General features: G+C 41.5%; 1 protein-coding gene across 14 annotated transcripts in view; it reads right to left on the bottom strand.

The window, feature by feature from the left end:
- LOC137347729 (zinc finger protein 672-like) overlaps positions 1-21,930 on the bottom strand; it is a 132,039-nt gene that overhangs the window by 40,236 nt on the left and 69,873 nt on the right. For 11 of the 14 annotated variants that reach the window (XM_068012598.1, XM_068012599.1, XM_068012600.1 and 8 more), the window contains 7 exons: positions 18,874-18,963; positions 17,445-17,531; positions 17,250-17,333; positions 13,606-13,662; positions 8,749-8,802; positions 8,491-8,583; positions 6,668-6,760 (listed from right to left, as the gene is read on the bottom strand). In XM_068012598.1, coding sequence (XP_067868699.1) covers positions 6,668-6,760; positions 8,491-8,583; positions 8,749-8,802; positions 13,606-13,662; positions 17,250-17,333; positions 17,445-17,531; positions 18,874-18,963 — 558 coding nt within the window. The remainder of the gene's footprint in view (positions 1-6,667; positions 6,761-8,490; positions 8,584-8,748; positions 8,803-13,605; positions 13,663-17,249; positions 17,334-17,444; positions 17,532-18,873; positions 18,964-21,930) is intronic. The other 3 variants (XM_068012595.1, XM_068012594.1, XM_068012596.1) reach the window with 3 other exon arrangements.

The raw sequence follows: 21,930 nt of genomic DNA, 5'->3' as shown, positions 1-21,930 counted from the left end.
GCTCCCACAATCAGCGCTTGTGATCAAAAGAAAATTTCCAGTCATTTCTGTCCTGGAAAAAGCATAAGACTTTTTCTCATTTATTGCACAGCTGCTAAAGGCACTTTATAATAACAGATGGCATTTTTCTCCTAACCTAATGAAGCCTTGTGTAGTTCCTCCTCCAAGAATGGTTTGACTACAATTTTAGGAAAGTACAAGGTAAAATATCCAATCTGAAATTTATTCTGGATCATGGAATCTCAGTATTGCAGCCAACAACCACTTTGGCAACTGTGATTGTGTAGCTAGCTGAGTCTGTCTTTAACTAATCTCTTCAAGCTTATATTAGGCATCCTATTAGGGGCTGCTGGGGCTGTAAGCAGTTCACACTGATGGGTGGTACAAAGCTCTAGGTTTTCATTCCAAGAAGCTACAAGATTAGAAAGGCTATTTCGAGATTGCACACGAGGGCATCATTCTAAGCTTGGGCTAAGGACCATTACAGGAATGAACTACAAGAGGAATCATTCTGTATTTAATTCATGCTATCTTGAGTCCTGGAGGCTGATAAAATTGAAGACTGTTCCATACTCATACCCAACCCTATATTAATAAGCAGAAAATTGCAATACCTTAAACAAAAACTCCTGGGTACTACGTACAACTTAAAATGACACACCTGTACCTGGTACTTTTTACTTTTCGTGCAAACCAATCACTACAGTTTCCTATGAAAGATTTAGTATAGTAAGTAGCACAGAGTCCAGTTTGACGGAGTACTGCTTTGAAAGAGTACTTAACTCCAGGAATTTGGTGAGTGAGGGAAGAGGTGCTGTTCTGGTATTTTACAAAACAAGGATCAGTCCAAGTGAGGGAGCGGGAGACAGCAAAACCTGAGGGCTGAAGTCAGGGCATTAATTAGGCGAGTAGGGAGGCATTTATGTACATTACAGAGAAACTCACCAGCAGCAGCAGCAGCAGACCAGGATGGAGACTGAGCACTACAACTGAGGAGTTAAAATGGAGGAGAGAGCCTCCAGCAAAATCTCAGACAACAAAAGCAACTTATACAAAACAGCTATAGTGACATCCCAACCAGGAAAGGAACTGACTGTTAAGTAACGGATAAGTGTTTCTAGTTAATAGTCTAGTTTAGAAAGTAAAGACATGGCAGGGAACTTCAGCCCCACGGAATGCACATCCTACGCCATGTGGGAAATCCTGGATGCTTCTTGTGGCCTGGACGGCCACATGTGCCAAAAGTGTCGCCAGCTAGAGCAGCTCGAGCTCTGAGTTTCGGAGCTTGAGCGGCAGTTGGAGTCACTACAGGGTATCTGCGAGGCCGAGAGCTTCATAGATAGCATGTTTCTGGAGGTGGTCACCCCACAGCTTAAAAATGTGCAGGCAGAGAGGGATGGAAGGGCAAGACCAGGCAGGCAGGGAGGGATCCCATGAGTGCATCTTGCTCTCCAATTGGTATTCAGTTCAGAATACTGGTGAAAGTGATGGTTCCTCTGGGGAGTGCAGGTACAGCACTATGGGTGGCTCAGCTGCAGAGGCGGGAGGAAGGAGTGTGGAAACGTGATAGGGGATTAGATAGCGAGGCGAACAGACAGACGCTTCTGCAGCTGCAGATGGGACTCCAGGATGATATGTTGCCTGTCTGGTGCCAGGGTCAAGCATGTCATTGAATGGCTGCAGGACATTATGAGGGGGGAGGGTGAACAGCCAGAGGCCATGGACCATATCAGCACCCACCAATAACATAGGCAGAAAGAGGGATGAGGTCCTGCAGGCAGTTTAGTGAGGTAGGAGAGAGATTGAAAAATAGGACCTCAAAAGGTAGTAATCTCTGGATTGCTCCTGGTGCCACATGCTAGTGAGTACAGAAATAGAGCTGTTGAAAACATGACTGGAGAGATGGTGCAGGAGGGAGGGCTTTAGATTCTTGAGGCATTGGGACTGTTTCTGGGGGACATGGGACCTGTACAAGTTGGACAGGTGGCACCACAACAGAGCCAGGACCAATATCCTCACAGGGGGTTTTACCAGTGCTGTTGGGGAGGGTTTAGACTAGCTTGGCAAGGGAAGGGAGAGATGAAAAGTTGGAAATGAAAGGCAGAAAATTAGTAAGCGTGTTTGGAAGGCAGAGGAAACAAAGGCTAGAGAATAGACAACAAGGGAATTTGGCAGCGCTAAGTGGTATTTACTTCAATGCAAGAAGTCTAGAGAATAAGGCAGATGAGCTGAGAGCACAGATTGACACATGGGAGTATGATGCAGCTATTTTTGAGTTTGGCTCAAAGAAGGGCAGGAATGGTAGCTCAACATTCATGATTATAGGGTTTGCAGATGAGATAGAGGGGGATTAAAAAAGGAAGGGGTCCCAATATTGACTAAAGAAACAAAAGCTGTGAGGAGGGATATAGAGTCAGAGAGGTACAGCACTGAAACAGGCCCATCGGCCCACCGAGTCTGTGCCGACTATCAACCACCCATTTATACTAATCCTATATTAATCCCATATTCCCTACCACATCCCCACCTTCCCTCAATTCTCCTACCACCTACCTACACTAGGGGCAATTTACAATGGCCAATTTACCTATCAACCTGCAAGTCTTTGGCTGTGGGAGGAAACCAGAGCACCCGGCGGAAACCCACACGATCACAGGGAGAACTTGCAAACTCCGCACAGGCAGTACCCAGAACTGAACCCGGGTCGCTGGAGCTGTGAGGCTGCAGTGCTAACCACTGCACCACTGTTATGTTAGAAGGATCATCAACTGTGGCCATATGGGTTGAAATGAAAAGCAAAAAAGGGGCAATCACACTACTAGGAGCATACTATAGACCCCCAAACAGTCAGAAGGAGACAGAAGAGCAAATATGCAGGGAAATTTCTGAGAACAGCAAAAACAATAGGGCAGTAATAGTGGGGGGGGGGGGGGCTTTCAACTACCCTAATATTAACTGGGATAGAATTAGTGTGAAAGGCACAGAAACAGCAGAATTCTTAAAATGCATTAGTCAGTCTGTAGCAAAGCCAACAAGTATGGGGGCAGTTCTGGGCCTAGTTTTAGAGAATGAAGCTGGGAAAGTGGAAGGGGTATCAGTTGGTGGAAGTGATCATAATTCAGTTAGATTTAGGGTTGTTATGAAGGAGGACAAAGATAGACCAGGAATAAAAGTCCTAAATTGGGAAAAGCTAATTTTATTGAGCTGTGATTTAGCTGGACAGGAAGCAGCTATTTGAAGGCAAATCAGTGCCAGATCAGTGGGAGAGATTCAAGAAGAGATAGAGAGGGCTCAGAGCAAAATGCTGTATCATGTGCCACTAACAAAAAGGATTCACCCTAAGTTCTGTAATCTAATTCTCCAACAGGTAGGTACACAACCATACCTGGTGGTTCATCTTAAAAACAATCTTCAATGGAGATTTCACATGCAGCAGATAACATCCAAAGCAAACAGTGTTCTTGGATTTCTGAGGAAGAATCTTTGGTATTGCAACAAAAATGTCAGCATTACAGCTCATCAAACATTTGTTGGTCCAATCTTGGAGTATGCAAGTTATGTGTGGGATCCTTATATGGTAAGAGAAATAGATAAGATTGAAACGATCTAAAGACATGCTGCATGATTCTGCACGAATAAGTATGGGAAATACACCTGTGTCACATCCTTGATCAAAGGTTTGGAATGGAAATCACTACAGCAAAGGATGGAGAAAAGCAGACAGGCCATGTTCTATAAAATATGGAATGAACTGGTGGAATTGACAGAAACAAGTACCTAGTGCCCTCTAGCAATGACAAAACACGAGATGGCCATCCACATAAACTACAAAGACCATTTGTTTCCAGGACAGTGTACCAACAATCTTTCTTTCCAAGAACAATCCCACAATGGAACACGATGCCAAGGGAAACACTCACAGTCCCATCACTTGAAATCTTCAACATCCATCTTTCAACCATCTCCATTTATAAAAGTTTTTCCATCATCACGATGACCATATCAGTGGATCACATCTGGTTTAGCTACTGCTAACCACATTCATAACACTGGCGGAACATGGATGTTAGTCTGTGATGCCGACACAACCAAAGCAGAAGTATAATAAAAGCAAAATATTGCAGATGCTGGAAATCTGAAATAAAAACCGAAAGTGCTGGAAATACTCAGCAGGTCTGGCAGCATCTGTAGAGAGAGAAGCAGAGTTAACGTTTCAAGTCTGTTAAGGTCACAGACCTGAAAGGTTAATTCTGCTTCCTTCTGCACAGATGCTGCCAGACCTGCTGAGTATTTCTAGCACTATGTTTTTATTTCAAAAGCATAAGTATGTTCCCTTGAAGAAAAAAGGTGAGATTAAAATCCAGAGTCCCCTGGATGTCAAGGGGCTTAAAAGGGTAAAAGGGAAAAAAGGGAAGTGTTATGACAGCTACCGGGGGCTCAATGCAGCAGAAAACATAGAGTAGAATAAGTGTAGGGGTGAAATTAAAAAGGAAATTAGGAAAGCAAAGAAAGGGCATGAAAAAAACATTGGCAAATAAAATAAAGGAAAATCCAAAGATTTTTTATAAATACACAAAGAGCAAGAGGATAACTAAAGCAAGAATAAGGCCTATTAGGGACCATGGGGAACCGCAGCATGGAGGCAGAGGATGTTGGTATGGTTCTGAATGAATACCTTGCAACTCTGACACAAAAGAGAGGGACAGTACTGACACTGCAATCAGAGAGGAGCTGTGTGAAATATTAGATGAAATTAACATAGTGAGAGAGGAAGTATTAAGGGTTTAACATCTTTGAAAGTGGTTAAATCCCCAGTCCCAGATGAAATGTATCCTACGTTGTTAATGGAAGCAAGAGAAGAAATAGCAGAGGCTCTGACCAACATTTTCCAAACCCCTCTGGCTACAAGTGTGCTGCCAGAGGACTGGAGGACAGCTAACATTGTACCATTGTTTAAAAAGGGAGGAAGGGATAAACTGAGTAATTACAGGCCAGTCAGCTTAACCTCAGTGGTGGGAAAACATTCTGAGGGACAGGACAAATCTTCATTTAGAAAGACATAAATTAATCAAAGACAGTCAGCACAGATTTGTTAAGGGAAGATCATGTCTGACTAACAATTGAATTTAAGGAACTAAAAAGGAAGTTCGATCAGGGTAGTTTATTTGATGTAGTCTGTATGGATTTTAGCAAGGCTTTTGATATGGCCTTACATGGCAGACTGGTCACAAAGGTAAAAGCCCATGGGATCCAAAGCAAAGTGGCAAGTTGGATCCAAAATTGGCTCAGAGGCAGAAAGCGAATGTAATAGTCGATGGGTATTTTTGTGACTGGAAGGTGGTTTCCTGTGTGATTCCGCATGGCTCAGTACTAGGTCCCTTGCTTTTTGTGGTATATATCAATCATCTGGACTTGAATATAGGGGGTTTGATTGCAGAAGATACAAAAATTGGCTGTGTGGTTGATATTGAAGAAAGACTGCAGGAAGATATCAATGGACTAGTCAGGTGGGTGGAACAGTGGCAAATGGAGTTCAATCCGGAGAAGTGTGAAGTAATGCTTTTGGGGAAGGCTAACAAGGCAAGGGAATACACAATAAATTATACGATACTGAGAAGTGTAGAGGAACAGAGGGACCTTGGAGTACATGTCCACAGATCCCTGACTGTAGCTAGACAGATAGATAAGGTGGTTAAGAAGACATACTTGACTTTATTAGCCAAAACATCGAAAATAAGAGCTTGGATGTTATGCTGAAAAATAAAATACTAGTTAGGCCACAGCTGGAGCACTGCGTGCAGTTCTGGTCACTGCACGATAAGATAGATGTCACTGTACTAGAGAGGGTACAGAGATTTACGAGGATGTTGCCTGGACTGGAGAATTTTAATTATGAGGAAAGACTGGATAGGCTAGGGTTGTTTTCTTTGGAGAGCAGGCTGACAGTGTATAAATTATGAGGGGTTTAGACAGCATGGATAGGAAGGCCCTGTTCCCCTTGGTTGAGGGGTCCATAACCATGGGGCATAGATTTAGGTAGGAGGTTTATAGGGGATTCCCAGAGGTTGGTGGAGATCTGAAATTCACTGCCTGAAAGGGTGGTAGAGGCAGAAACCTTCATAACATTTAAAAAGTACTTAGATATGTACTTGAACTGCCGTAACCTACAAGGCCACGGACAAAGTGGGAATAGGCTGGATGCCTGCTTGATGGCGGACAGACACAATGGGCCAAATGGCCTCCTTCCGTGATGTAAATTTCTAGGATTCTATGATGGGTGCAAAGGAGGGAGTGCAACCAAAAAAGCCATTGTTACTACTTGCCTTGTGAAAGGAGAATGGATATAATGAGAAACCATAGTCACTGAGGGAAGCTGCAATCTCAAAGTGTGCAACTGAAAGACAACAGAAAGAGACCCCTAGGTATGTGTGGCATTTTACTGTTAACTTGTAGGCCTGTTCACATTTTGAAGGCTTTGAGACAAGTGTTGGGAGGAGCTGAGATGTGTCAGAAGGCTGTAGCTGAAGCTTCAGAACCAAAAGGTACCTTACACCAGACCCGAGTTTGCACTGCTCAAATAACCCGAGGAAAAACTTTTCAAGTAATTTTTAAAAAATCAATGCTAATGGCCACTGAGGAGAAATTCTATTTATTTTATAGAGCTCACAATAGGGCGCAGCTTCCTCTGTCTTTATAATCGATAACCTGGAATCTTCCACTGAACTGCATCCTTTGTTGTGAAATTTTCCTTGTGATGAATCTGAAAGAGATTTATTTTTGTATGAACAAAAAACAAAATTCTACAGATGATGAAAATCTGAAACAAAGCCAGGAAATGCTGGAAATACTCAGGTGAGGCAGCATCTGTGGTGTTTAAAAAAACAATTCAGATGTGAACCTTTCAAAAGGAGTGACATTAGCTCTTTATAGGTTGCTAATTTTTCCTGCGTTTGTGTTTTTCCTTTTACCCTTGTTCTTTTCATTGTTCATCTGTTGTGTCTCCCAGTTATGATAAAAGTGCCATTCCTGTAACGTTAAGCTATCTGTTCTCTGCTTCATGACTGAGTATTTCCAGAATTTGTATGTTACTCTCTAACTTGAAATAGAAATTAGCTTAATCATACAAATGTTAATAAAACTTTGGAAACTGCTGCAAGTTGGCCTTAAATGAGAGTTCAAACTACATTTTTCATAACAATAACCAAATTCATCTACAACTTTTCTAAAAATTACAACATTTTGCATTTTTACTTCACCTTTAATGTAAATAAAAGTCCTCAGAAACTTCAGACATGCAACCAGTCAAAAAATAGATCCGGTGCCAAAAGGAGATATTTGGCAGGGTGACTAAACACTTAGTCTGAAGTGGGTTTTAAGGGGGGGGGGGCGGGGGCGAGGGGTGTCATCTTGGAGGAGATGGAGATGGAGTTCCAGGGCCTGGGGTCTAGACAATTGACAGCATATCTCCCATGGTGAGACAAAGGAGGTGGGGTTCATAAGAGACTAGAGTCAGAGGAATGCATAGTTGGGAAGCAGAAAGGGAGAGTTGTAGAGCTAGGGGAGGTTAAAGACACTGAGGGGGCAAAACCATGAAGAGATCTGAACACAAGGATCACAATTTTAAATTGGAGATATTGGGGGAACTGGGAGCAAATGTAGGTCAGCAAAGGACAGAAGTGATAGGTAAACAGGACTTGGTACAGGACAAGCAAGAGCAGCAGGTGAATGAGCTGAAGTTTACAGAGCATGCAGAGTGGCTAAAACACTGGTGGTTTGTCTTGTAAAAGAAAAAAGAATGGATGAGAATTTCAGTAGGTGATAGGCTGAGGCAGGGGTGGAGGTGAACCATATCACAGAGATGAAAGTAGGGAGTTTTCATGATGGTGGTATGGGCCCAGAAGTTCAACCTGGGGTTGAATAAGATCCTGAGGTTGCAAATGGTCTGGTACACCCTGATAGAGGCTGAAGAAGGGAGATGGAATTGGTGGGAGCTGAAGACAATGACTTTTTGGCTTTCCCAATGTTTAACAGAGGAAATTGAAGCTCATGTAGGTAGAGCTGGCTGCTGCTAGCACATATGTGGGAGCTGACTACATCTTTGGATTTCGCCAAGGGGAAGCGTGTAGAATGAGGAGGCCATGACAGATCTTTGCGGGACTAGAGCTAATGGTGCAGGGCTGGAAAAATAACCATTGCTGGCTACAATTTGATACGAAAGAGTGAAATGTGGGTAGACACACTGAACTGAACAACAGAGGAGAGGTATTGAAGAAGGATGATATCAATTATGTCAAAAGAGCAAAGCTTCAATAAATCTTTTGATGGAAACACTTATTTCAGAAAGTTTATATAGTTCAAAGATACTTGATCCTTTCCAAAGCCGATATAATGATAGCAAAGGTTTGACTTGCTATCATTAGCAAGGAAAAGATTCAAGTGTAACCAAACACTTGGTTTACGAAATGCAGTTTCAGTTTATATGAGGCTTACTGGAGGGACTAGCTTTTTCCATCTTCACCATAATTAGCCTGGTCTCTGACACTGGATTAACTTCTTTTTTAGGACAAAATTTGCCAGATCTATCTAAAACAAATACACATGAAGAGGTTTAAAAAGAGGTCGGAAACCAAATTGAAAAGCATCAACACAAGTAAACTTAAATTTATTGTATAAACTGAGACTTCCATAAAATGGAATTCAACATACCCTCTCTTTGGATGTTCTGGTGAAGAACATCCAACAACTTACCAGAGAGTTTTTGCGAAATCAAAGCTTTTATACTGGCAGAAGAAAGCACCATTCCTATTGATTGATAAGTAAATACAAAGTTAATTGTCAAAGATTTATGTAGTTTTACTTCAAAAACAACTGAGAAAAAGTTGAAATATACTGTGAACTAGATGGGCCAGTCAATTGCCACCTGTGATCAGTTGCACAGCAATAACCTACTCACTGACGCTCAGTTTGGGTTCTGCCAGGGACACTCAGCTCCTGACCTCATTACAGCCTTGGTCCAAACATGAACAGAAGAGCTGAACTCCTGAGGTGAGGTGAGAGTGACTGCCCTTGACATCAAGGCAGTATTTGACCGAGTATAGAATCAAGGAGCCCTAACAAAACTGGAGCCGATGGGAATCAGGGGGAAAACTCTCTTCTGATTTGCTGGTTGGAGTCATACCTAGCAGAAAGGAAGATGGTTACGGTTGTTGGAGGACAATCATCTCAGTCCCAGGACATCACTGCAGGAGTTCCTCAGTTTATTGTCCAAGGTCCAACCGTCTTCAGCTGCTGCATCAATGACCTTAAGTGGGGAGGTTTGATGATGACTGCACAATGTTCAGGACCATTCTCAACTCCTCAGATACTGAAGCAGCCCATAACTATATGCAGCAAGATCTGGACAATATCCAGGCTTGGACTGATAAGCAGCAAGTAACATTCATGCCACAAAAGTGCCAGGCAATGACCATCTCAAACAAGAGAGAACCTAACCATCTCCCCATGATGTTCAATGGCATTACCATGGCTGAATCCCCCACCAACATCCTGGGGGTCACCATTGACCAGAAACTGAACTGGACCAGCCACATAAATGCTGTGGCTACAACAGTAGGTCACAGGCTGGGAATCCTGCGGCGAGTAACTCGCCTCCTATCTCCCCAGTGCCTGTCCACCATCTACAAGGCACAAGTCAGGAGTGTGGTGAAATACTCTCCACTTGCCTGATTGGGCGCAGCTCCAACAACACTCAAGAAGCTCCACACCATCCAAGACAAAGAAGCCAACTTGATTGTCACTCCATCCACCACCTTCAACATTCACTCTCTCCACTGCTAACACACAGTGGCAGCAGTGTGTAACATGTACAAGATGCACTGCAGCAACTCACTAAGGCTCCTTCGACAGCACCTTCCAAACCCAGGAACTCTACCACCTTGAAGGACAAGGACAGCAAATGCATAGGAACACCACAACCTCCAATTTCCCCTCGAAGCCACGCACCATCCTAACTTGGAACTATATCATAATTCCTTCACTGTCGCTGGGTCAAATTCCTGGAACTCCCTTCCTAACAACAGCACTGTTTGTGTGCCCACACCCTCCAAGGACTGCAGGGGTTCAAGAAGGCAGCTCACCATCACCTTCTCTAGGGCAATTAGGGATGGGCAATAAAGGCTGGCCTAGCCAGCAAAGCCCACAACTCCCGAACAAATAAAAAAAGGTTGATGCTTTTGAATATGGCATCATTCTTCATAAAAATTCCATCCAAACAAAACATCTGATTCTCAAAGATATTAAGAACGAAATGCAACGTAATGGTGTTGCCTTACCTATAGGGGAAAATGGTAGACAGTATTTATTCCAGCACCAAATTGCAATTTAGTATGAAATACTCACTTGTTTCAAAGACTAATTTGGATTTTGAGGGAGCCTTTTCTCCAATTAATTTTCATATTGGTGCCGTATACACATCTGTGGTAGTGTATTCGCCACGTACCCAATGGGGTCAATTGTAACTCAACCACCAACCCGCCCCACCAACCTGGCAGAAACCAGGCCAGGGTGGGGGTCAGTTTTAATGAAACACTGTCTTGCCCACTCCTTTTCTGCTCTGATCTGGTTGATTGCAATTTTAAACCACAGTAGACCACATTATCCTTTTTCAACACTTCTCCTCCGTTGTTCAGCTCAGTGAGTCCACCCTCATTTCATGTTGCTCTTTCCTATCCAGGAAAGAAAGGAACCTGCCTCAAGCCAACAGGGTCCTTTTTAAATGTGCTGATCAAGCTCAAATGATATATTGAACTCTGAATACCCTTACCTTGCTGTCACCTTCCAGTTACAAACATATGTAGTTTCTGAATTTTTTTTCCATAAGAATTCAACAAGGAGGCCAAATTGTGGCAGACAATTACTACAGCAGTTTGGGTGTCCAATTAATCTTTAATAGAGTCACATACATACATCCAAGCATACAATTTATTGCAATTAGAAATCACTCATCAGAATTATTGAAATGTTTGAGTTACTGAGATGACAGAAGTACTTCCACCGGAGAGTCTGCTGGTTTTCACTATGTCCACTGGTGAAATAGTAGAATAAATTAATGGAGAAAAATTCACACTTTGAAATTAATTTTTAACATTACACTTTCACTAATTTATTGCTAAATTAATAGTTCCCAGCATGCACATTTATGGAAGTATGCCAATATTTGATAAGTTATGAAGTTTAGTTTGAAACTTTTACTGTCAAATACAGAGCAGATGGTTCAAGTTCACTTTGTATTTTGTGATTCACTGCTATCGATGGATTTTATGGGCAGTTTATTTTTTGTGTGTTCATCATCAAGGTGAACAATTTTCATACTGGGGCATGGAGCTGTTCGCATTTCCAGCACCCAGTGTCAAGTCCAAGCATTCCCAGGTGTGGCTAAATGCTGAATAAAGCTCCATGTACTCTGCTCTAACAGCATGCCTCAACTTCAATTTCAGAACAGCACACCTACTACAAGTCCCACACCAGCCACATGAAGAAAGTGAAATGCATTTATATAGCGTTTTTTTACAACCTCAGGATATCCCAAAGTGCTTTACAGCTAACAAAGTACTTTTGAGGTGTTAATCCCTGTTGTAATGTCAGAAAAGCAGCAGTCAATTTGCACACAGCAAGATCCCATAAATAGCAATGTGATAATGACCAGATAATCTGTTGTGATGTTGGTAGAAGAGAAATATTAGCCGGGACACCAGGGAAGAACTCCCTGCTCTTTGAATAGTGCCATGGGATATTTTACATTCACTTGAGAAGGTAGTCAGGGCCTTGGTTTAACTTCTCATCCAAAAGAATGCACCTCTGAGAGCGGAGGATTTTCAGTACTGCACCAGAGTGTCAACCTGGATTTTATGCTCAAGGCTCTGGAGAGGGAATTGAACACATGACCTTCTGACTCAGGTGATATATTCAGAATCATTGTATAGTGTAGATCAACGCCCTGTAGGCACTGGATTGAGATTAGCCTTGTTTTGGATAGGAGGTTTGCAGCGAGGCAGATGCAGTGAATTTTCATCCCATCAGTCTGGGCTGGATTTGATCAGAATAAATCAAATTACAAGCATAGGAATTCTGAAACAAAAATAAAAATGCTGCAAACACAAAGAACAGCACCCAGTATTTGCAAAGAGAAAGGTTTTGGGTGTAACTCTTCAGAACTGGAAGAGAAGCAAGCAATTTATCTGTGATTGAGAGGAAGAAGGGGGCAGAACAATAGATAATCCAATCACAGTGAGGAGGTTAATGGGATGGAAGATCTGTAAACTGCTTCAGAGAAAAGCAGGACACTGAAAATATCAGAAACAATGAAAAGACAAAAGAGCTAAAATGGTAAAAAGACATGGGTAAAGACCCAATTATAAACTGTATAATTCTACCCAAGGAGGTCAATTAAAATATGAATGCATTCATGTGTAACTAAAAGAGTGGCATGCTTGATTACATTTTCTATTTATGTATACCTTACCTCTCAGTTTTGGTGCCTGTTTATACTGAACAACTTTATTAGAGGTATCTCTGAGCAATTTTATGAGTGGATAGTCCAGTTGACTTGGAATTCTGGGGTGAAATTTTACAATGGACCAGCAACTCTATAGTCATCTGTAACTTTTAATTTTGCTGCAAATGTCTCCTGCAGATTTTCTTTTTCTAACTGAGGTTATTTTTTTTAAATTGAAGCTGTAGAAATTTCTGGGGCACAAGGTTGTCCTCTCTTTACTGGCTTCTGCTGTTTCCAGAATGATTTTTTTTTAAACAAATTATTGCCTTATTTGAAAATGCTACATTTAAATTATTTGCAATGAAAATAAACTGGCAATTGAGGAATTTCATTATTTCAAAGTTTGCATAAATACACTTAATAATAAACATGTTATATCACAACTAGAAACAGAGGCACTGGATAATGAAATGCATCTGTCTGAGTGGGACTTTTTTTGCTGCAATACGAAAATAATTATGTTTTTTTTATTGCACAACAGAAATCTAGGGACCTTCCTTTGTTCTGCATTTTTTGAGTGCAAAGGGAAGGAATATGCATGATGTAGCCTGCAGATACTGCCAATAATATTTTAATGTCTTTATGCTGCCTGAACCATGTTACATAGCTTGCAGAAGTGGAATGCTTCTTGTACATAACCTTATTTGGATTTTTTTTTAAATTAAGAGGGGGCTGGTGGCCAAAGATTTTTTTTTTGCTTGGTTGAAAATGATGCTCTTTGCAGATGAAATGCCTGACAACTTCAGACCCAGCATCTCAAGCAGTTTTCGCAGTGATTTACCTATGAAATCTATGTGCTTTGAAAAACTGTACCAGAAATATATTTAAATAGTCATGACTAGTTATTTGCAACAGAAAGATGGCAACCAATTTGGGTGAGATTCTTTTTCTACACAAAAAGTTCTGTCTTTTTTTTGATTTGGGCCTTTCTCATCATATTGTCTTTAAATAAATTTGGGTTCTTTCGAAGTGGACAAGCTGAAATTTACAGGTTTATAATGGCAGTTAGAGTATGATCACTGAGCTGAAACTCCAAATCTGCAGCATCTTACCTGTGGTACTTTTGTTAGCAGCATCAGGTCTCGAGATGAAAGCAGTGAAAAATTCTCCTGTAGAAAGAAAAGCGTTCATAAAGCATACCCAACAGTTAAAATTGCCTGCATTAATTATACAGTAGATCAACATAGTTTTGAAATAATACACATGTGTGTGCAGTCTTTTAGTCACTTTCAGGTAAGGTGAAGATTTCTGCTACTGTGATATCTATGGAAAAATCACAAACAATCTTTAACATTAGAAATATTATCCTTTGAAGACAATAGCTGAAAATATATTCAGCATTTCTGGCTAACAATGAACCAATGGATTTGATGTCATTCTGACCTCTGGGAGACTGATTGAGTTTTACGAAATATTTTTAGCACACACAAGTAATTTATCAGCTCTACTACAGTGAGCAAATAAGTGGAACACATTTTATAGAATGTAAAATTTTTGTTTCTTTAAAAAGCTTTCCCTTCCTTGTTAAATATCATTGTGAGGTTGATGCAGCATGAAATAGCAGAAGGATGCTGCAGCATACTGAGGTCTCACCTGCTGGGTAACAAAGTTGGTGTTGAGTAATTCCAACCTTTTCACTGGTGAAGAAAATAATTTCATCCCACTTAATTTGATACAGATTGTGGTATTGGTATACAAACCAATCAGTATAGATTCTACAAACATTCCTGAGATATGAATACAGTTTTGTAAAAAGTGATTATGGAACTGGAATTGACTTCATTATTGTCCATCGGTAGTGCACAGTGATATCCATTGTTTCTCTAAATGAAATTTAATTAATTTCAATATTATTTCAATAACTTAAAAACTGGAAACGTCTGGTCTTAAAATGCCCAAAGCCATTATTAGAAGTTGTGGAGACAATTTTACAACTTTGTTGCAAAAGTCAACAGAGCCAGATAATCCAAAAACACCAGTACTAGCCATGTGTTAAGGTTTCATCAATTATATTTTAACACCAAACACCAGTTAAAGGCAAGAGCTCTTCCTCCTCTGACCTTCTTATCACATCCTCTCTCATTCTGCTCTACCTTTAGTGACAGAGTATTCAACGGTCTGCCTGCACCCCTCGTCACGGTGCTCTCTCCACAGCTTCAAATGCCTTCTCAACCACTGAATCTGCCTTTTGAACCCCTCCTCTAGTTTGCTTCTGATAGCTGTTAAGCTATTTCTCCTTTGCTAAGCACCTTTTTTTTGTTCTTAGGATGTGAGTAACACAAGCAAGGCTATATGTATTATCTATCCCTAGATGATGTTAAGGAGGTGCTGGTGGGCTTTCTCCTTGAACCTGTGCAGTCATTATGAATACAGCTCTCAATACCATTCAGTACAGAATTCCAGGATACTGACCCGGTGACAATAAAGGAATGACAATATATGTCCAAGTAAAGATGGTGTGTGACTTAGAGATGATGATGCTCTAGGAGAGGGAGATGCCATTTAAAAAAAACATTGGGGAATTTCTGCAGTACATCATGTAGATAGTACAACTGCAACCACAGTACTGATTGGGTGGGTGGTGGATGTTGAGCACAGTGGCACTGATTGAGCAAACGGTCCTGGATGGTGGTGTAAGCAGGTGAGATTTTGGTAACTGGACTAGTATGCTGTTGCACTGTTCTACAAACCTATTCAAGATGAAGGCCAGTGAATGTCTCAAATAAAAATGACCTTTAAAACTACAGGTATCAGCATTCTCAATTGGGTTTTGCTGTGTGAGCTAACTACCTAGCTCTGGATATGTCTTAATTGTTGTAGGCATCAACATTCTTAATTGGGTTGTTTCTGTGCAAACTAATTGGCATAGTTAAAATATACCTTGCATGTGGAGGCACCAGCATTCTTAATTGGTTTGTTTTTGTGTAAACTAATTGCCTACCTCTGACATGCCTTAATAGTGTAGAGGTGGGATACGAAACAGGTGTTCTGTGGGGAAAACTGTGCAATCAGGGTAAACAGATGTTCTCAGTTGAAGAAAACAGTAGCCGAGTTTGAAATAACAGAGGAATGACTCTCGGGTATTCTCAACCAAAGATAACCATTATTAAAATTCACAGAAGTTAAGCATAAATATGGCTGAACTAGTCACAGTATTTAAAATGGACCTAGGCCAAGAGGACCTCCATCACAACATATCTGTTCTTTAGGCAAGATATTATTCTTGAACTTGATTTGTACTGTACTATTCAAAAAAATCTGTTGACAAACTTCTCAGCACATTTATTTCTCCTTGAAGTGACATTATATAAATAAGAACTAGTGTAGTCAATAGTGTTGAGCTTCTTGAGTGCAGTAGTGGCTGCAACCAGGCAAGCTCTGAATATTACATCACAACAATAACTTGCATGTATATACCTGAGCCTTGTAGATGGATGCAGAGGCTTTGACAGGTCAGTAGTTGATCTACTCATTGTACAGTTCCCATCCTCTGCCCTGTTCTTGTAGTCTCAGTGTTGACATGGCTGGTCCAATTCAAGTTCTGATCACTAGTTTACCACATGCACCCCCACAGAAACATGGTTGGTGGAGGTAACTGGTCTTTCTCTTGTCTGAGATGGTCATTACCCACCAATTACAGTATTTGTCAAGCCAAACCTGGATAATATTCAGGTCCTGCTGTCAACTAGCATATGCTGCTTCATTATCCAAGGAGTTGTGAATATTGTAGAATTGTCAACAAACAGCCCTATTTCTAACATTAAGAGAGGAAAGGTCACTGATAAAATAGTTTATCATTGGACCAAGGATACTTCCCTGACGAAGTCGTGTGCTAGGGCTATGATTGTTGTCTTCTTGATGATCAAAACTATCTTCCTTTGAATCGGATATAACTCCCGCTAGTGTCAATTTTTCCTTTGACCCCTCTTGTTGACTTTCATTCTGTTGGGCTCTTTGGTGCCAAATGCTGCCTTAATTTTGACGTATCTACTCTCATCTGCTCTGGATTTAACACTTGTGCCAAAGTTTGGATCAAGACTGTGACGCAGTCTGGATACAAGTGGTTTCTTGAATGGCTACTATATTAAAGGTGCTATATAGATTCAAGTTGTTGCTGTAAATTCTTGAACTATTCTCATTACTGATCAAATCATGTACAGATTACAAAGCTTTCCATGTTAGAGACTGTGGAAATATTTTTTATTTGAATGAAATTGATCAGTAATAAAAAAGACAGAAAATACTGGAAAACACTTGTTTAAAAACTATTAATCTCTAACATCTTCCAGGTTTGATGAATGGCCGTGGGTCTGAAATGTTAATTTTCTCACTTTTCACCAATGCTGCCTGACCCTTAGAGCAGTTTCCAGCATTTTCTGTTTTTATTTCCGATTTCCAGCTTCTGCAATGGAAGGAAACAGATCAGGACTGAACAATGCAGAATGCAAACTCAGCCTGAGTACTTGATCTTCCCACCACACAATTCATTTCTTCACAATCCCTTTAATTCCCCTTTTGTTTTGTAGAAATCTCCCTCCCCTTCAAAGCTCAAAGGAAGCTTTCTGGGTACCAGTGAAAATGATCTATTCCAGTCACTGGTGGGAGAAGCCTCCACCACACAGTGAAAGAGCGCGTCCAACAGGAGTGCAGCACATCATTAGGTGGCAATGCATAGGCTGTGTATTTTACTGCTCACCTTTTGCTTCATGGTCTCTTCTGTGCTTCCAGAAGCTTGACATGTACTTGTACCTTTTACCACAAATGTTACAAACCATGTCATCTAGAAAGGAAACAGTTTTCAGAAAGTTATTGATGCTGTAATCTAAAAGCAGGAAACATTTTACATCTAACAAGGGTGGCAGCAATTCACAATTAAAAGACAATTTATAACCTGAATGATGGTTTAAAATTGGACTTTCCTCTTTTCGGGAATCCTGTAATGCAGCATAATGGCAAGCAGCAGGCAATCTGCAATCACCTGGAATAAGACAACATGTATGAATACTAAAAAAAATTGCAATCCATTTAAAACATTATTTCAGCCACAAAACACATCACCATAAATATTGATTATTCCTGATCTGTAATACATTTTGTTTCTTGGACAGTTTGAAAACAGGCATTCTGCGCTTTACATTTTTCCTGGTAGATGGGAATGATTGCTACAATGGTTTAGCCAGTTTCACCAATAAGTAGATGAATTATGCAGGGCAGAAAAGTCCTAGTTCCGATCTTCAAATACATGACTAATTAGCTTCTCAAGGGGCAACAATTAGTTGCATCAATCCAACCAAGTAAATAAAACCTCAGTCAACTATACTAATGTGAAGAACAATGTCAAGTCAGTGACTGCCCACAGTTCCTACAATGCTGATCAGTGCATTAGAAATTGTTTCCAAGATGCAAGTCACTGAAAAGATTGTGACCATGCTCTTGTTGAATCTTTACTGCAACCCATTTTGGCATCTGCTGTCTCGTGATTCTTTATGCTGTGACAACGCGTACACAGAGTTTATAACTAACACACAATTTACTTTCTTTGCTGTGGAAGGAAACACTTTATGGTAAGCACAGCAATGCCAGTGCTGTCAGCGACACTAAGGCCACCTCAACCCTTGACAAAGTAGTTCCGCTGATGCCTCCAATCACTGTGCTGCCAGTAGCAAATATAAACGGCAGCAGCATTTTGGATGTGGTCACAGGAAGGCGAAGCAGGATTTTGTCATTCCAGACCTGAACAGACATTCCTGCAACAACAGCTTTAAGATGTTGCAACAGTGGATAAGGTGCTTCAGAAGTGTAATTACTCTTTCTATTTTAACTGTGAACGCATGAAATTTTCCCTTGCAAACTTGTTAAAATTGCATTCATAAGTCTAAAGCCACTGCTTACAGTTCAATCCAAGCACGTGTCATTCCACTGTTGCCAAATCAGTCTGACAAGACTTAAGGAGCAGATTCAGCAACAAGGCAGCCAGCAGTTTCCAATGGGAGCAGTTCTCTAATATAAATAAAAGGTGCAATGCTTGGATTTCATCAAACAATCCAAATAAGTTTTTTTGGCAGGAAGGATTATTTTGCAAGGTTTCTATGGGGCACTTGTGCTGCATGTTTACTTGTTGGTGCAAAACACAGACTGTTTTGCACTGAAATTACCATCACACTGACACTAAACTTACAATGTAAATCTAGAATTAAAGCCTGACTTATAGGTTAGCTCAAAAAAAACCATCAGAAATGCAGGCACAGATCTGTTCCAAAGGCGGTGAGTGGAAATGTTTGCCAGTACTGATTCAACTGTTTATCAGCTTCTCACTGTACCTGACCACAGGGCTGGACCAGATTCTTTCACTGGTATGTTTTGTTCAACTGCAGCACATGGCTGTGTCTGATAGTCTTCATTCAAATCCTCTGCAAACAGAAAACTGAATTACAGATATGAAATTACAAGTGACATACAGTTTCTAAATGTACTACATCCTACTACACAGAGCCATAAGCATGTTCTAAACCCATGCACTTCTTAACTTGCTTATTCAGAGACTTGACAGACTAGTCATGAAGAGATTAATTTTTCTAACCTATTCTTTGGCTGTGTTTTTTTCCTCCCACCAGCCCCCAAACAACTTTAATTTGTTATTGAATTGTGCAGGAAGTAAAACACTTTCTCAGGTCGTGACAGAGTATCTAGTGCTTTGCCACTTGTGCTGATAATGCCAAAACATACTCTGAGGGTCCTGTATGGTTAATCAAGCTTTACCTTTGGGCTTTGTTACTATTTGTTTCTTTCCTTGCCAGGGGCTTGTATCGTTTTCATGTGTTTACTTCATCTCTCACAACTAGAAAGTAAAATAACTAAAATACCCTAAAATGACAAGTTTCTAATTAAAACAATATTTTATATATCATCTCCACACTATGGGCTGTATTTATGGCCCCTGGAGTCAGGGTCGGAGGCGGGGGGGGGGGGCACACAGCATTGCAACGGGTGGTGGGGGACAGCAGTGCTGTCAGCGACACTAAGGCCACCTCACCACCTTGACTCCACCATGCGGGGAGGTCACCTTGTAACACGAGGTGCTCTCCCTGCAGGCTTGGTGGGGTGGGTCCCTCCTCCGTGGACAATTTGTGGCCCACGGAGGACCCTCACCAGGTATCAAGTTACCCCCACCCCCCGGTCTGCAAGAGCACCCCCCAGCATCCCCGGCGCCAGTCTGGAAGGCCCCGGTAACCCTAACTCACCCTACCTCTTGTCCAAAGTTCCAGCGCTGGGCCTGGGTCCGAGGCCTCTGCAGTACCGGCAGTGGCCACCGCTCCCGGTGGCACTGCCCATACTGCTGAGCTGCTGGCCCACTAGCTCCCACCTCCTGAAACTCTGATTTAAAAACACCAGAGCATTGCTCCGGGGGGTGGGGGGGCACGAAAAGGCAGAGGCAAGGTTCCCCCCACCTTTTCAGCCTGGCATCAGAAGCCCCGCCTCCAGCACGAGATCCAGCCTTAAAGGTAGTAAATATTTCATTTCCGCTCACTTCACCCAACCCTAACTTCCAACTCTCTTCCTCTTCTGAGGTGCTGCCTCATTGGAACCATATGGTTATTCTAAAATAAATAGGGCTAGATGATGTGTGTTGAATCCTGATGGGCATCATCACCGATCTTGAGCTTGCCTCATATCCACATTCTTTCCAACAGTAGTTGCAAGTTTGCAGTTGGGAGTGAGAATCCTGGCCATTTGTTTTCCCATTCCCTGGTCCAGTGGGACAGAGACGCTGATATAATTTCTGAAATAACTGTAGAAAGCTTCCTACTCAGCAAGTAAATGTTTAGTTTAGTTTAGTGATACAGCACTGAAACAGGCCCTTCGGCCCACCGAGTCTGTGCCGACCATCAACCACCCATTTTTATACTAATCCTACACTAATTCCATATTCCTACCACATCCCCACCTCTCCCTATATTTCCCTACCACCTACCTATACTCGGGGCAATTTACAATGGCCAATTTACCTATCAACCTGCAAGTCTTTGGCTTGTGGGAGGAAACCGGAGCACCCGGAGGAAACCCACGCAGACACAGGGAGAACTTGCAAACTCCACACAGACAGTACCCGGAATTGAACCCGGGTCGCTGGAGCTGTAAGGCTGCGGTGCTAACCACTGCGCCACTGTGCCACCCATTGTGTTGTGCTACAGAGCCAGTCTGTCGAGCTCAGTGCCACAACAAAGTACATTCACCCACTAAGTGACTGCTATCTACAGTTATTTTAATAGACTAGTGATCAAATAGAAGTAATTAGCCTTGAATTTCTCAAAACGTCTAATTAGATATGCAAGATTGGCACCCACACAAAGCTGCTGACATATGTCTGCACTTGCTCTTATTGCAAGTTAATCATGACGTGAACCATTCTCCTTCTTGCAGGAAACTAAACATCTGTCAACTCTTCCACATGTACACAACTGGCCAATTACAAATTCAGTGTTTAGCGAGAAGAAAACAGTGAAATTAGTTGTCATGTCTCGATCCTCAACATTATTTAGAGTTTCCAAAAAAGTATTCTGAGGGATTACAGTCCAAACACAAAGTGAGGTCCCAACACATGAACTTTGATCCAGTCTAACATATCCCAGATTCCTGGTCTCAAGCTGGTGCCACAGAGAGGTACAAGTGAAGACGAAACAACTCCCCAACGATGGGGACAGTCCTGACCTGCTCAGACCATGTCTGAGCAGTCAATTTTAACTTATCATTTAGGGTGTCTGCCCACCTACTGCACAGGAATGATTACACCTTAACTGTAAAACTGCAGAATGTGGGAGGCAGGGTGGTGAGAATAAAAATGACAACCAGTGGTCCATAAGCCAAGGATGCAATTGTGTTTGTGTTTGTAATTCCAACTTTTCATCAGTCCAAAACATTGGGGTGGCGGGGGTGGGGGGGAGTGCCGGGAACACACACAAGCTGAGGATGACTGAGTGCAACAAACTTGATAACTTGATGAGGTATTTTTGACCATATGCTGCAACTGGAACATTCAGTAACACAAAGCTGCTGAAATACTTTTTTTTTAAATTGTGCTACAAAATAACTTAGTTCTGCCAACCCTAAAGAACTTGTTCATTCAACCTGAACCGTTGAAGGCTGTAGGTTATAAATATTTCAGGGACGAATGCTGCAAGCAACATTGTTCCACAATTAATGGCACCATCTTGGCCAGCAGGTTCTTTTTCCCTTTGAAAGGCACATTTTAATTTGAATTGTAATTACTGGAATAAATCATACTAACAAGAAAGACTACATTAAATTTGTATTAGTTACAGCCAACTCTTTCCCTTTAATGAAGTGTAAAATCTCTTTCAATTTAGAAAGATTTCCAG

Source organism: Heterodontus francisci, chromosome 32 (genome assembly GCF_036365525.1).
Source record: "Heterodontus francisci isolate sHetFra1 chromosome 32, sHetFra1.hap1, whole genome shotgun sequence".
Lineage (NCBI taxonomy): Eukaryota > Metazoa > Chordata > Chondrichthyes > Heterodontiformes > Heterodontidae > Heterodontus > Heterodontus francisci.
Note: the sequence above shows the minus strand (reverse complement) of the source record. Positions and strands in the feature narration are given on the sequence as shown.